The sequence below is a fragment of the Saccopteryx leptura genome, chromosome 2 (genome assembly GCF_036850995.1).
Source record: "Saccopteryx leptura isolate mSacLep1 chromosome 2, mSacLep1_pri_phased_curated, whole genome shotgun sequence".
NCBI lineage: Eukaryota > Metazoa > Chordata > Mammalia > Chiroptera > Emballonuridae > Saccopteryx > Saccopteryx leptura.
In genome coordinates, this window is record NC_089504.1 from 78,273,958 (window position 1) to 78,287,122 (window position 13,165).

The 13,165-nt window shown below is 43.1% G+C and overlaps 1 protein-coding gene across 4 annotated transcripts in view; it reads left to right on the top strand.

Moving 5' to 3' along the window:
- Window positions 1-8,815: 8,815 nt before the first annotated feature.
- Window positions 8,816-13,165, top strand: part of ADAMTSL1 (ADAMTS like 1) — a 1,002,857-nt gene continuing 998,507 nt past the window's right edge. For 3 of the 4 annotated variants that reach the window (XM_066368243.1, XM_066368245.1, XM_066368244.1), the window contains exon 1: window positions 8,816-9,122. In XM_066368243.1, the coding sequence (XP_066224340.1) occupies window positions 9,036-9,122 (87 nt within the window). In that variant the 5' untranslated portion in view covers window positions 8,816-9,035. The remainder of the gene's footprint in view (window positions 9,123-13,165) is intronic. The other variant, XM_066368241.1, reaches the window with a different exon arrangement.

Genomic DNA, 13,165 nt, shown 5'->3' on the forward strand with positions numbered 1-13,165 from the left:
CTTTTACCTTTCAATGACATCATCATCCCTTGCTCTTTATAACAATGTACAGTGTCCTAAGAATTCCCTTGACCTGAAAGGATTTTTCACATAGACTAGCCACTGTGTTATTAACAAAATTTTACCTTTTTATCTTCAACAGCTATTGTGTTATGCTGTTGAAATTTGGAGTTTTATCTGTTATAGCAGTTACAGTTACCTATCCCTTGATCCTGATTCAGGCCAGCAGTGGGATCCCCATAATACCCCTCTAATGCTGAACACAGTGGGAATCCCAGATGAAATCCTAGGACATACCCCCTGCCTCTTATTACTTGACCTTTGATGAAGGCAACAATATGCATTTCTTACTGAACTTACCTCTGCCAAACTTCAATTCTGAATTTCTTCCTGTACCCCTTTTATGTCTAGTATTACTTTTGAAAAGTTTAAATATACAATTTAAAGAGAAGAATACATGTAGCAAAATTCTTGAGGTAGACACTATGAATCACAATTATAGTTTCCTTTATTAATTATATTACTGTACCATTTTCTGCTAATCACTATGTGCTAATAAACCTAAGGGCATACGTGATTTTCTCAAGGCCGTAGTACTTTGTCTATGCAACTAGTCTGATTTCCCCCCCAACATATTGGCACTGTAATTTATCAGGTTTCATGACTGCTTGAAAGTTGAGAGCCAAATCTGTGACTAGAGCCCTTCATGGAATGTGCATTTGTATTAACTTCAACCCTTTTAAAGCCATATTCTTGTTTTTCTTTCTCATCCAATTTTTTTCCAAATGGAAATATCTTTATTATTTAATTCAATTATGAAGTCAATTCATGCTCTGAGTAGTAACACTCAAACAATATCAAAAAGCAAAGTAGAACCTGCAATGTCCCAATAATACCTCCCTGACCCTCACTCCCAGAGAATGTTAATGTTCTCACTTAATCTTTAATTAGAAATCTTGATGTATCTTTTTAATACTTTTAATATATTTTAATAAGCTGCCTTAAATTCTTCTGGGACATAGCAGTGCACCACTAAATAAACAATAAAAGTGCTTTTAATAGTGCTTCACAATTTTCAAAGCACTTTCTACAAGCTTTACTTCATTTAATTTTATAAGCAAAAATCAGCAGTATCTTCTAAAACATGTTCATTTTATTGTTGCCAAAAATATTGTTGCTTTAGTTGAATTTCACTTTTTTGCCAGTGCATGCTTTTTGCAAGTCTGGAAAAAAGTCTGTAAGTCATTCTTCAAACTTTGTTTACATTCTCCCCAGTGGGTCGTGAGATCGTCAGTAGTTGTATCTCAGAATAGGAAGGAAAACATTCACGAATACACTGAGCAGTACAACAGGTAAAAAATATATCAATGTTTAATAATTTGTTTTAATTCTGTTTGCTTTTCTTTTGTTTATTTTATTGATTTTAGAGAAATAGGAAGGGAGAGAGAGACAAGAACATCAATCTGTTTCTGTATGTGCCCTGACTGGGGATCAAACCAGCAACCTCTATGCTTTAGGAGGATGCTCTAACCAGCCAAACTATCCAGCCAGGGCTTAATTCTGTTACTATAAGGAATTGTTTTACTAAATTGTTAATGAGAAGCAAACAGAATTCTGTGTTCCCATGTGTTTATTCTCATTGTGTGATTTTCCAGAACTATCTGAAGACTCAGTGTTGATTTTCCAATTTTCCTAGTGAACTGAAGGGAATTGTATCCACATATACACTGAAATTTCTTTCAGAATGGACCAAATGGAGGTTTAACTTATGCCACTTCTTTCTATCGATGCCTCTGGGGAAACTGAGGGTGGTAAGTTAGTTCTGGAGAAAGGGGCTTATTTTCCTTTTGCTTGAAAACTGATAGTAAATAAAAAAAAAAAAGGTGATTATAATAGGCAGAAACTCTTGATATCTGGTTATAGGCATCAGCCAAAAAGGGAATGACAGTTCTTTGCTTTTCCTGTGTTTGCTAAAGTGATTTTATAAGACATGGAAACCAGCCCTCGGGATTTATTTTGGAGGTTCTGTGACACAGACCAGGAGCTTGACATGCTGAGTACAGCATCAGTAAGTGCTGTGCTTCACCCCCAGCTCTCTGCGTGCTCAAGGCGCCTGGAAGTGGACAGCGCATGCTGCTTGCTGATGATGTAACGGAGCCAACACCAAGCACACAAAATACTCGGATTTCAGAATGGCATTACTTTACGTGCGAACAAAGTCCTGTAATAAAATATTGAATTAGCTGACTGAGAACTACCTGCTAAACCACAAGTACTTTCTGTATAATAAATTGTATTTCAGAACCTGCCATATCAGCGCTTTAGAGAAATAAGGATTCCGACCACTGAAACACTCTGATAGGGCTTTCAGAAGCTAGTTTTAAATACGGAATTAGAGTTTGCTTGTCATAGTGCTCATCCATGTGGTTTGCATTAGAATATGTTCACTGTAGTTCATCAAACATTTATTGAGTGCCTACTGTGTGCAGGTGGTAGGAATAAAAAATGTCTGCAACAGGATACCATGCTTTCAAAGGGCTTATGAAATAAACGAGAACCTATTTTGGTGATATATATTTCTTTCATAAATGCACTTTGGAAAATTGTGCATTTTGAAAGAACAGGGAACATGTCTTTTATTTCTTTTAGATATTTTCATAATGGCTAAACAAAATGGAAACTGAATATTATTGTTGACAGACTGACTTATGAAAAAAATTGTTGCCAAGTTCAGGTAAACAGTTTCTGAAGTCTCCAGAGAAGATGAATAGAATTAATATGTTTGTTTCTAAGTATAATTTTTTGATTCCTTTATAATCTCTGTTGTCCTTTGCTGTATTATTTGGACAAATCCTTCAACACGTGGAGAAAGAATGACAATTTTTTGAAAAGGTTATTATTATATAAGATTTTTTGTGTGATAAAACCACACCCAATGGGCCTCACCCAGAGGAGCTTATATATGTTATTAGGCTCAGGAATGTTAAGTGTGTTAGATTCAGTCCCTGTTGGGCAGTCATATGATGCAAACGGTGACTCTGAAATGAAGCCATAATATATGGTTTAACCTCTTAACAGTTTGTGATGTCATTTTTTATGTGGTAAGAAAAACAAATGCTGTCACATTTTATATTTGAGACTCCCGCAAGCCAACATCAAGAGATTAAGTATGCGCATTACTAACACACTATCATGAATGCAGTTAGATGTATGCCAGGAAATCAGTGTGACCTCAAATACTCCACTGTAACTCAGTGTTATAGAATGGAAAGATAAGTTCGCTGATAAGTTATAACCCTCATGAGACACCGAGTTTTCCCCTTAGAAGGAAGTAGAGGTAATTTTAAATATTTTCATTTGAATGTTAATTTATATAACTATGTTTATCCAGTTTCAGCTAATCTGAATGCTTATAGTTTAAAAATTTAGAAATACAGAAGCTAAAACTTAAAGAAAAAATCTGTATGTTCATATAAAAGACAAAATTAGGGCAGAGATTAAATTGGGGCAGAGGATAATTTGTTGATTTGCAGTGTTTACTTTCTTGAAATACAGTTTTGAGTCATTTCTGTAAGATATAAACATACTACTTTGTTTCCTATCATTTTTTATTATGCACGTAATTTAACAGTTTGTCATAGCTGAAGCCACATGTCTCTATGGGCTGGAATATTGTTGAAACAGCTTCACTGAAGTGAGGAGACTTTTAACCGTATAATTCAGGCATGTATATTTTCTTTGAACAAAGTTTGTGACATTCAGCTTGTCCAAAGCGAACCTTTTGCTCGACTGAACAGCTTTGCGCTGTTTTGCTTGTCTACCAAGGCAAATAAAGGCTGGCAAAAAGGGCATTTCCAGCTCGAGACCAAGGGGAGACTGAAGCAGGAGTTGAGCCGGTCATCAGAAAGTTTCTTTCTTGCAGAACATTTTATAATGTACACGATATACTAACTAGAAATAATTTAGATAAGTCTTAACTCTGGGTAACAGAACATGTGTCTCCACCTTCCTCTTGTTTCTAAATACACATTTAGTGGAAAGTATAATTTGTGTTATGGTGGATGTTCTGGATATATTATTTACATTACTTCCTTTTTGATTTCTCTGCATTGGGGAAACTTTAAGGTGATAATAGGAAACATAATTTGTTCTATACCAAACTTTATTATATATTTTTAGAAGGCGGCCTGGTTGTTGTGATGTTTTATTATCATGATATGGCTATGAATTTTTATTTGGAGTTTGACTAGGAATTTACATGATTGGAGAGTTTCTCATTTTATCCATTCATTTAATCTGTCAGCTAGTCATTTTTTTTAATACCTTATATGTTCCTAGGACTTTTGTAGAACTGGAATAAAGGTCAATAACATATAATGTCTGTCCTCTGAGAGCTTGCAGTTTGTGTCTTGCTTGATGATTAAGTGTGTGGGTCAGCTCACTGAAAGATATGAAGTCTGGTATGAATTCAACCATTTATTCATTCAACAAATTTTTATTTTGTCAAACATGATGTGCCAGGAATTTGCACTGGGCTGGCACTGGAACCATAATGGTGGCTCCTACAGAATTTACAACCTAGTGGGGGAAAGAAAAACATTTTGGCGAGTCAATCACATTAATAAAAATATGATTACAATTAATAATCAATCATCTGAAGGAAAATAATACAGATACACAAATGCACATAAATAAGGAATCCAACCCAGATGTGGGAACACCTCAGTAGTTAACTAGATAAGCGGAGTGAGAGGGAAGAGGACAGGATGTACAAGAGTACTGTTGCTAGGAGTAGGTAGCATGCCAGTGTCTGAGGAACAGTCAGGAAGGAAGAAAGGCTTGACCACACCACATGGTTTTGCTAGGTAGGAGAAGTAAGAAGATAACCCACCAATGTTCACTGAATATGACAGCATGGAGGTAACTGGTGACTGGAGTAGGTTCTATTTCTGGAGAGGGGTTGTGGCTAAATTCTGAGTGGAATGTATTAAAGTGTTAATTAGGAAGGGAGGAAGGCAATAGGGAGTGTAAATAAAAACTTCAGGAATTATGATAGTGAAGGAAAGAAGATGTAGGTGGTTGATGGAAAGATATTAATTTCTTTATTTATACATGTGGGAGGCTGGAGCAGGTTTGAATAGCAGAAGAGTGAATAGAGTTTACAGGGAATTATGGACTATACAATAGAAAAAAGGGAACATTGTAGTAAGTTTTCCTATTAGTTGAAGGCAAGAAGAGATTAGATTCAGAGCATGCAGAGGGACTGGCCTTAGAAAGTAGAAGGGGAGGATGGTTGTAGATGTAAGTAGATTTGGGGGAAGAGGTAAAATAGTAGTTGTTCCCATTCATCTGATTAGGTTTGCTCTGAAGAGCAGGAGTTCTGCACAGCTTTAGAAAGGGATAGGGTGATGGAGGAGCTGGAGGTTTGGAGAAAATTGAGAAGGTCTGAAATAACATTGTAGAGGGTCAATAGCAAGATGAATGAATGGACCAGAAAGACTGATGGGCAGTGTTGAGAGCTCATTTTAGACTGGTGAAAAGTATGCTTTGGTGACACTTACCTGTCTTGTTGTGTGGCTCCCCCTGCAGTGTTTGGCTTCTGTAGGGCAGGCAATGAGAAAGCAGGTAACGGTTTGATTTGGGCTGAAATGTCAAGAAAAGATCAAGGCACAAGGGTGTATAGGGTATTGGAAAGAGTGTTATTGAAATGATGGGCCCTGGAAAAAAGTATTCTGGATAAAAAGGGACAGGAAAAAAAGAGGGGCTGAAGGAAAGATTGGGACAGAGTAAGCAGTCAATGGAGTCGAAGGGCCACTGTGATCAACAATTAGACTCAGAGTTAGCCTCATAATGATGTATTCTAATGTTTCAATGGAATGATTCTTTCATAGGTCTGACTCATGAAGCCAAAATACATCTCCTGATGTCAGTCTCAGATGAAAGGGCTGTGGCCCAGAGCACAGGCTTTGGCAAGATGGGGACTAGAGTGAGATGAAGAGCCGTCAGTGGTTGTTGGGGTCTTCTGATACTCCATGTCGATTCCAGTACCTGAGGAATGTGACATTTCTTAGTCCTTGTGTCACAGTGAGGTCATTAAGCTGTTAAGTAAAGCCAGCTGTTTTAAAGCATCCTCCCTATGTTTTTTGCAATATCAAGGAAACTTGATCTTCAGTGGATGATGACAATACTTTCTTCCACCTCATTCATTAAACTCTCCATGATGTGTATTATTTGGAAAGTAGTTTAAGAATCTGTAGATTTGTAAGCAAACAATGAACAACTAACAAAGCCAGACTATTTGCTAACATTTGAATCTGGTGTCAGACACAAGGATCTGGAGATGGACCTCAGGTACAAAGATGTTCTAAGGTGGTGCCATCTTCCCAGATAATATAGAATAAACAATGCTTTCCTTTCTCTCCCTGGTTTTTCCAGCACCCACTTTGTTCTCCAGGAGCTAGAGCGCATCTCCAGTGATGAAAGCCCTCATCACTCCATGGCTGGGTTACAGCAGTGTCTTCTCAGCTCGTGTTCCTCCTTTAGAACTTCCTACCCCCTTTTACCCTGTACTTAGCTGCCCCACGAATGAAGCTTTAAATCCTTGTTTCCTTCTGTAACCTCATTGTTCAAAGAATAGAAGCTCACTCTTCCCTCCCCACATTGAGGTAGAAATAAATTTATCTGCCTCTTAAAGTGTGGATAAGTCAGGTAGGTTTCCTGGGCCTTATGTTTTCACCTATTTATAAACAAAAATGAGGCTATAGAATTAGTTGGAAAAGCTCTTACAGGTTTGGAACACATGATTGGCTACAGTTCCCTTCCAATCCTGACATTCTGTTATTATCTTCCCTACCAGGGCCTTGTTCCAATTTTGTGAGGATAGCCCTTGAGACTCAGGATTCTCAAATGTCAAGTTGGGATGATCTGCACCTATTTTGAGGGCTGAAGATTTAGTCCAGTTAATGTTACCTAGCACTCCGCCTGGGATGCCGACGTGGGTTCCTTTCTCTCTTACAGTCTGGTGCTTTTCCTTCCCTCGCCCCACTGTTTTAGGGTCACTACCCCACCAAGCCCAGCGTTGCCTTTTGCTGATCAGTGTTGTGGATCAAAGATCCTAGCAAGACATGCTATTTACAATCCTCCATAGGAACCCTTTCCTATTTCTAGCTACTGTGGTCTTTGTTCTTATTTTTCTGTTTGGTTTTTAATACCTTACCCTTTCTTCTTTACCAATTCAAGTTGAAAATCTGGCCCAAGAGCCCTCAAAAATTTTTAAAAGATTTTGACCTCCCAACTTTGACTCTTTGGTAATCTAAGATCAAACAGAGATTTTTTTTTTTTTGGTCTAGTTCCTTTTTAAAAATTTTTTTGTTCATACCTTGGGAATTCAGTGACTATGTATATAATGAGTAAATAGATAATTCCGAAAAGCAGCTCCTTTACTATATACAAGAACAACCCCTGCCCCCCTATTCTGGACACAAACGCTGCTGCTGGTACATATACATTCATTTTCTAAAGGCACTTCTGCCCTGACTGTGCCTTAGAGTCTGTCCGGTCTGTGTAGGTAATTGAAATGGGCAAGATGCACCTCTGTTTCGGTCACTGATGGGCTGCAACGTTCAAGCACAGCCTTTGGCTTCAGGGATATGTGGATTGAATGAATGGTTGCTAGGGAGTATGGCCGCGTCTTCATTTTATGCTGGGCTCACTCCAATGCTTGCACGTGGGAACTTCACTCAAGTTATTTCACCAGCGCTGCGCTGAATCCTCTTATCGTACGGAGTTTACTGAAGTGGGGCCAGCTCCCCGCCTCTGCTTGCTTCCCTGCCAAGGTTCCAGAGGGGTGGAGTGGCCTGGAAGACCGTTGGAAGAAGGGTGGGGTATTTGCTTTCTTATAAAGATGCTTTGGGAAACTGGCTCTGGAGCGCCAGGTTTTCAGGAAGAAATGAGCCTGGGTCCCAATGGCAAAGAAAAGGGCACGAAGGCTTGTTCGTTGTTATGGAGAAAGCCTGAAAGTTTGAAGTGTTAAGTAATAAGAGTGTGGCCCACACCCAGAGAAGGGGCGCACTGGCTTGCCCCCCAGAAAGCCACTGGCTCAAGGCAACAGGGAAGTCAGTCTCACTGAAGCCATTGCTTGGGCTCCCTAAGCGTGACTCTAGCTCCTGGTTCGTTGCGTCCCTACGTAGCCGTCTTGGGTCCCCGCTGATCTAGATCGAAGTTCTCTTTCCCTGGACTCAGGTTGCAAACAAATTAACTCCAACGGAGAATCTGTGCGTTCAGGGGACGGGTCCCCACGGACAGCCTAACACAGCCGATCCTTCAGTTCTGCCCCACTGTATGAGGTCTCTAGTCGCTTAATCATCGCCCCCTCCGCACACGCACAAACTCTTCCTCAGGCCCTGGAGGCCCTTGCGTGGCTTCCAGGGCTCCGAGTTCCAGGCAAAAACGCATAGGGAATGGCTCTGGGGACTCGTTTCAGAGAAATTGCCAGTCCTGGAAGAGCTTTTTCTTCTCATCCGACATTCACGCGGGGCAGTCAGGATGGCATTCCAAACACGAGCAAGATGTGTAGCACCGGACCCCTCCCTTTATAAAGAATAAATAAATAGAAGCCAGCAGGTAGCCCCGCTCCCCGACAAGCGCTCCGCTGTCGCTGCCGGGGCGGCTGGGTGTCTGCGCTCCCCGCCTTCGCTGGGCTGACCCAGGAGGGGAGGAGCAGGAGCCGGAGGGGGTGCTGGGGGGTGGGGTGGGGGTTGGAGCGCGAACCATCCCGAGCCAAGACAAGCAGCACATTCACAAATAAGGCCCCCACCCCCAGCGCACGCGCTCCCATTTAAAGCAGCCGGGCTCCGCGGCCTCAGGGCGGCTCAGAGGACGCGGCGGCCCAGCGCAACCCCGTCCCGCAGACTCACGCCAGGAGTCCGCTCGTCCGCCCGCCGCAGCCGCTGAGCCTCCGCAGCGCGCGGCAAGTGGCTACAGCTTCCAAGAAGGGGTCTCACCTGGGACGGCCCCCGCTTCCCCGCTGAAGGACCATGGCACCGCTGGCTGCGCCCTGGAACTCGGCGCTCTTGGTCCGCATCTTCGGCAGCACCTGGTGCCTGCTATTTGTCGCCGGACAGGTAAGGTAGTCTGCGCGTCTGACGTCCCTCCCTCTCCTGGCACTTTCCAAGTCGGTGCTGCGGTGGAGAGCGCTAGAGGCTGGGGCGCGCTCTCTCCAACGAGGGTCGGTCCTGAGGCTGTGCTGCCCGAGCTGGGACAGGTGGCGCGGGGTTGGGGCGAAGGCGGCCCCTCGCGGCGAGCTCTGGGCTTGGCGGGGTCAGACTTGCGCTGAGCCTCAACCCAGCCTCCTGGGGCCCTGGCCCGGCTTCCTGCCCGCGCCGGGTCCTGCCTCCAGCTGGGCAGAGTCGGGGCGAGGAGGCGGCGCCTGAGCCGGGGTGCAGCCTTCGCCCCAGGAGCCTGAGACCCCGCAGCCCTTCGGGACGATCCTTTCGTGGCGAAGGCTCGGGGACACTGCTCCCTACTCTCGTCCTTTCCTTGACCGGTGAACTCCTGACATCGTCACCCAAGGTCCCCCGCGCCCGAGTGTCGCGATGGAGCCTTGTAAGAGGTGCAGACGCCAGACCAGGTGGGCTCCCTGGTGCCGCCGCGGCGGAGAAAAGGTGGCTCTGGCCGAGGCGGGAGAACTCGTTCTCACCACGCCCCCTTCGAACTCTCAGGTCGTCTCCGGAGCCAGGAGGGCTGTAGGAATCGGGGAGTTCTCCTGAGTGGGTGGCTCAGGGCCGGAGGCGGCGCAGAAGGGCCTTGGAAGAGTGTCTAACTCACAGTCAGCTTGGCCAAGGTTCATTCCTGAAGGACCCTGGAGGGAGCTGCTGAGGGAAGGGGCTGGGGTTAGACCCATGATGCATGTAGTATCTTTGGCATTCAGGCTTTCCAGAGTCAGGTAACTTTTGATTAAACCTAACGATTTAGGCAGTTTGTACATAATTTAGCCTACATAAATTTACTGTTCACGGTATTACTTGGGTAATTCTGGGAAAGTGCCCAAATACTCTTGGCCGGAATTATGGCCAGATATTCTCCCTTTCCTCTGTTTTGCTTATGGAGACTTGTCCAAATCGGGGGATTTCCTTCTCTTGCTTTTACTTAACGTTTAAAACTTATTTTTGGATCTTTATTTTAATGGTCATTTTGATTGCAGTGATGCACTTTTTGAGACTGAGCAAGGACCAAGAATGTTGGCTAAGAAGGGCCCAAGGCAGGTTGACCAGCAAGAACTACTTAATAAGTGGTAGAAATTTCAACAGGGAACACCTGCTTGGATTGAAGTGTGAAAAGGCATTGCAAAAACTTGCCTTAATCATCAGAAAACTTTATTCCCAATATGCTTTGCTCCATGACAGGGCATCTGAGAGGTGGCTGCACCTTCGGGTTGCCTGTGGGAGCTCTCGAAACAACCTGCACGGGGGCCACACCCCAGCTAGGTTGCGTCAGAAGCCTTGGGTAAATGGGGTGAGGCTTGGGCATCAGAACTGATAAAGCTCCAGGTGACTCCGTGGAGCAGCTGGATTGAAAACCCCTGTCTAAAAAATCAGTTCCTGGAGAATCATGATACCAAAAGGAAACTTCAAGGAGAACAGTAAAGAGGGCCCAAAAGACAGACTCGGGAGATCGCCTTAACCTCCCAGTGCCGGCTCTGGGCTCTGTCCCTAACATGCTTTGTCATTGGGATCTAAGCCCTTAGCTCCGTTTCCTCCTCTGTAAAATGAGAGTGTTGGCCTATGTTGTCGAAGGTACTTCCAGCCAGCTTCAAGAACTCCGGGCAGGTTCACATCTAACCCAAATCGAGACATTATCCCTTATAGCTATTCTGTCTTATCCTTGAGATTTTGGTAAAATATCTGGAACTATTTGAATCCAGCAAAGATGTATAATGTAGTTTCTTAGACTTGTTGTGTGTTTTTCTTTTTCTTTTATACTTGACCACTCTGCCTTTTCAGACCTATTTCAAGTCATATGGTGCTTTCTGAGGTTCGGGACAAACTGATTTTCCTAACATTACACACCTGTTCTTCCTTGAGCTGCTTCTCAACCAAATTTCTTCTGGATAAAGATGATGGAAGCAGATTTGAGCCATGTATGTGCGTTGAAAGTGGTTTATTATTGAACTCCAAATAACTTTTTCTAGTTCCACCCAGTGGGACTGCTTTCCACACGTGAGAAGCCTAACTAAACATGTCAGGGGAGGGGTAGGAAAGAGTCCAAACTGGTAGATAGGTTCCGTCTCCTGATAGAATGTGATACTTTACAGTTAACTTATTCAGGTGTTGGTCAGGAACAGCTGATCTTGCAACATTTCCTAATGTCTTCACTTTGTTTATTTTAAAACCTCATGAGTTTTATATCTAATCAGCGATTGAACAGAGTAGAAACTTGAGAATACTTAATATTAGGAAGAAATCATTCTATCATCAATAGCCAATGCCAAATAATTTGAAATTGTTTGTAATTTATACATTCTTTTAACAGTTGTTTTTTTTTAAAATTTTTATTTATTTATTCATTTTAGACAGGAGAGGGAGAGACAGAGGGAGAGAGAGAGAGGAGAGACAGAGAGAGAGAAGGGGGGAGGAGCTGGAAGCATCAACTCCCATATGTGCCTTGACCAGGCAAGCCCAGGGTTTCGAACCGGTGACCTCAGCATTTCCAAGTCGACGCTTTATCCACTGCGCCACCACAGGTCAGGCCTCTTTTAACAGTTTTTAAAATGAAGCACTCAGACATGATGGCATGACTACCAGTTATCAGCCCATATGCATACATTAGCCGCAGTAGACGGAGAGTCTGTTCAAGAGCTTCTGGCTCCCTATTCTGAATTACACCTGAGCTATCGTCTCCAAAGAACTCAAAAATGATTTAAATGCCAACAAAAATTATTTGGAAATTCCACCATTTCTTCTTTCTTCTCAGTGAATTTCTGTTTTTATTCCGGCTGAATTACCCTCCTAATTTGCAAGGTTCTTTTCTTTCCTTGTGAACCTTGAAGGTAGTTCACTACTTAGGTTCTCATGAAACTGATTACTGATAAAAATTTCAGTTCATCAGCTGAACCCAAACTTATCCCATTGCCAGAATTGATAGATAGGATTTTAACCACTAGGAGTTATCACCTACTTAAGGATGACTATGACCCATCTGTAGCACTCCCCTGTAAAAATAACCAAGGTTGTGGGAGAGGTGTAATGCCAGTGGCCCCCGTCATGGCCAAGCAGGTCCACATTGGATTTGGGCAGGCAATAGAAAAACTGTGGAGCCGGAAAGGGTTGGGCCATTCCGTTTAATAAAGTCTCACAACAGTAGACAAGCACATAGGCAGGGGAAACTGCCTCTTGGGCAAATAAACAACAAAATGGCCCCTCAAAGCGGTGTGTAGGTAATCTGTGTATCCACTATCCCCCATCTCTCTCGACTGAGCGCAAGCACCCACAGCCTTATATAGGCCATACACACATGACGCTGCTACGCACCCACTCACCAATCAGGCAAAGTGCTTACAGCCAGTAACTCCACTAGCAAGCCTAACAGCTGCCCCACAGAGGGTTTGTGACTAGATCAGCACAAGTTCATGGCTATTGCTTTAAAATGCCACTTAGTAGCAATTTATACTCTTTTGGTGATAAATCGGTGATAGTTCATTCAAACATTAAGATTGAAAATTTTCATTTACTATGTCTTCTAGATTGTATTCCTGTTAGGAATTCAGTAATAAAAATTAAGTACAGTATATAGTTCCAGGATGGTTGGAAAGAATTTGTGCCTTTACGGGCACCGGATTTTCAGTGACAGATTTTTTTTTTTACAGAGCCAGAGAGAGGGATAGACAGGGACAGACAGACAGGAACGGAGAGATGAGAAGCATCAGTCATTAGTTTTTCATTGTGCATTGCAACACCTTAGTTGTTCATTGATTGCTCTCTCATGTGTGCCTTGACCGCAGGCCTTCAGCAGACCGAGCAACCCCTTGCTTGAGCCAGTGACCTTGGGTCCAAGCTGGTGAGCTTTTGCTCAAACAAGATGAGCCAGCGCTCAAGCTGGCGACCTTGGGGTCTCGAACCTGGGTCCTCTGCATCCCAGTCTGACCCTCTATCCACTGCGCCACTGCCTG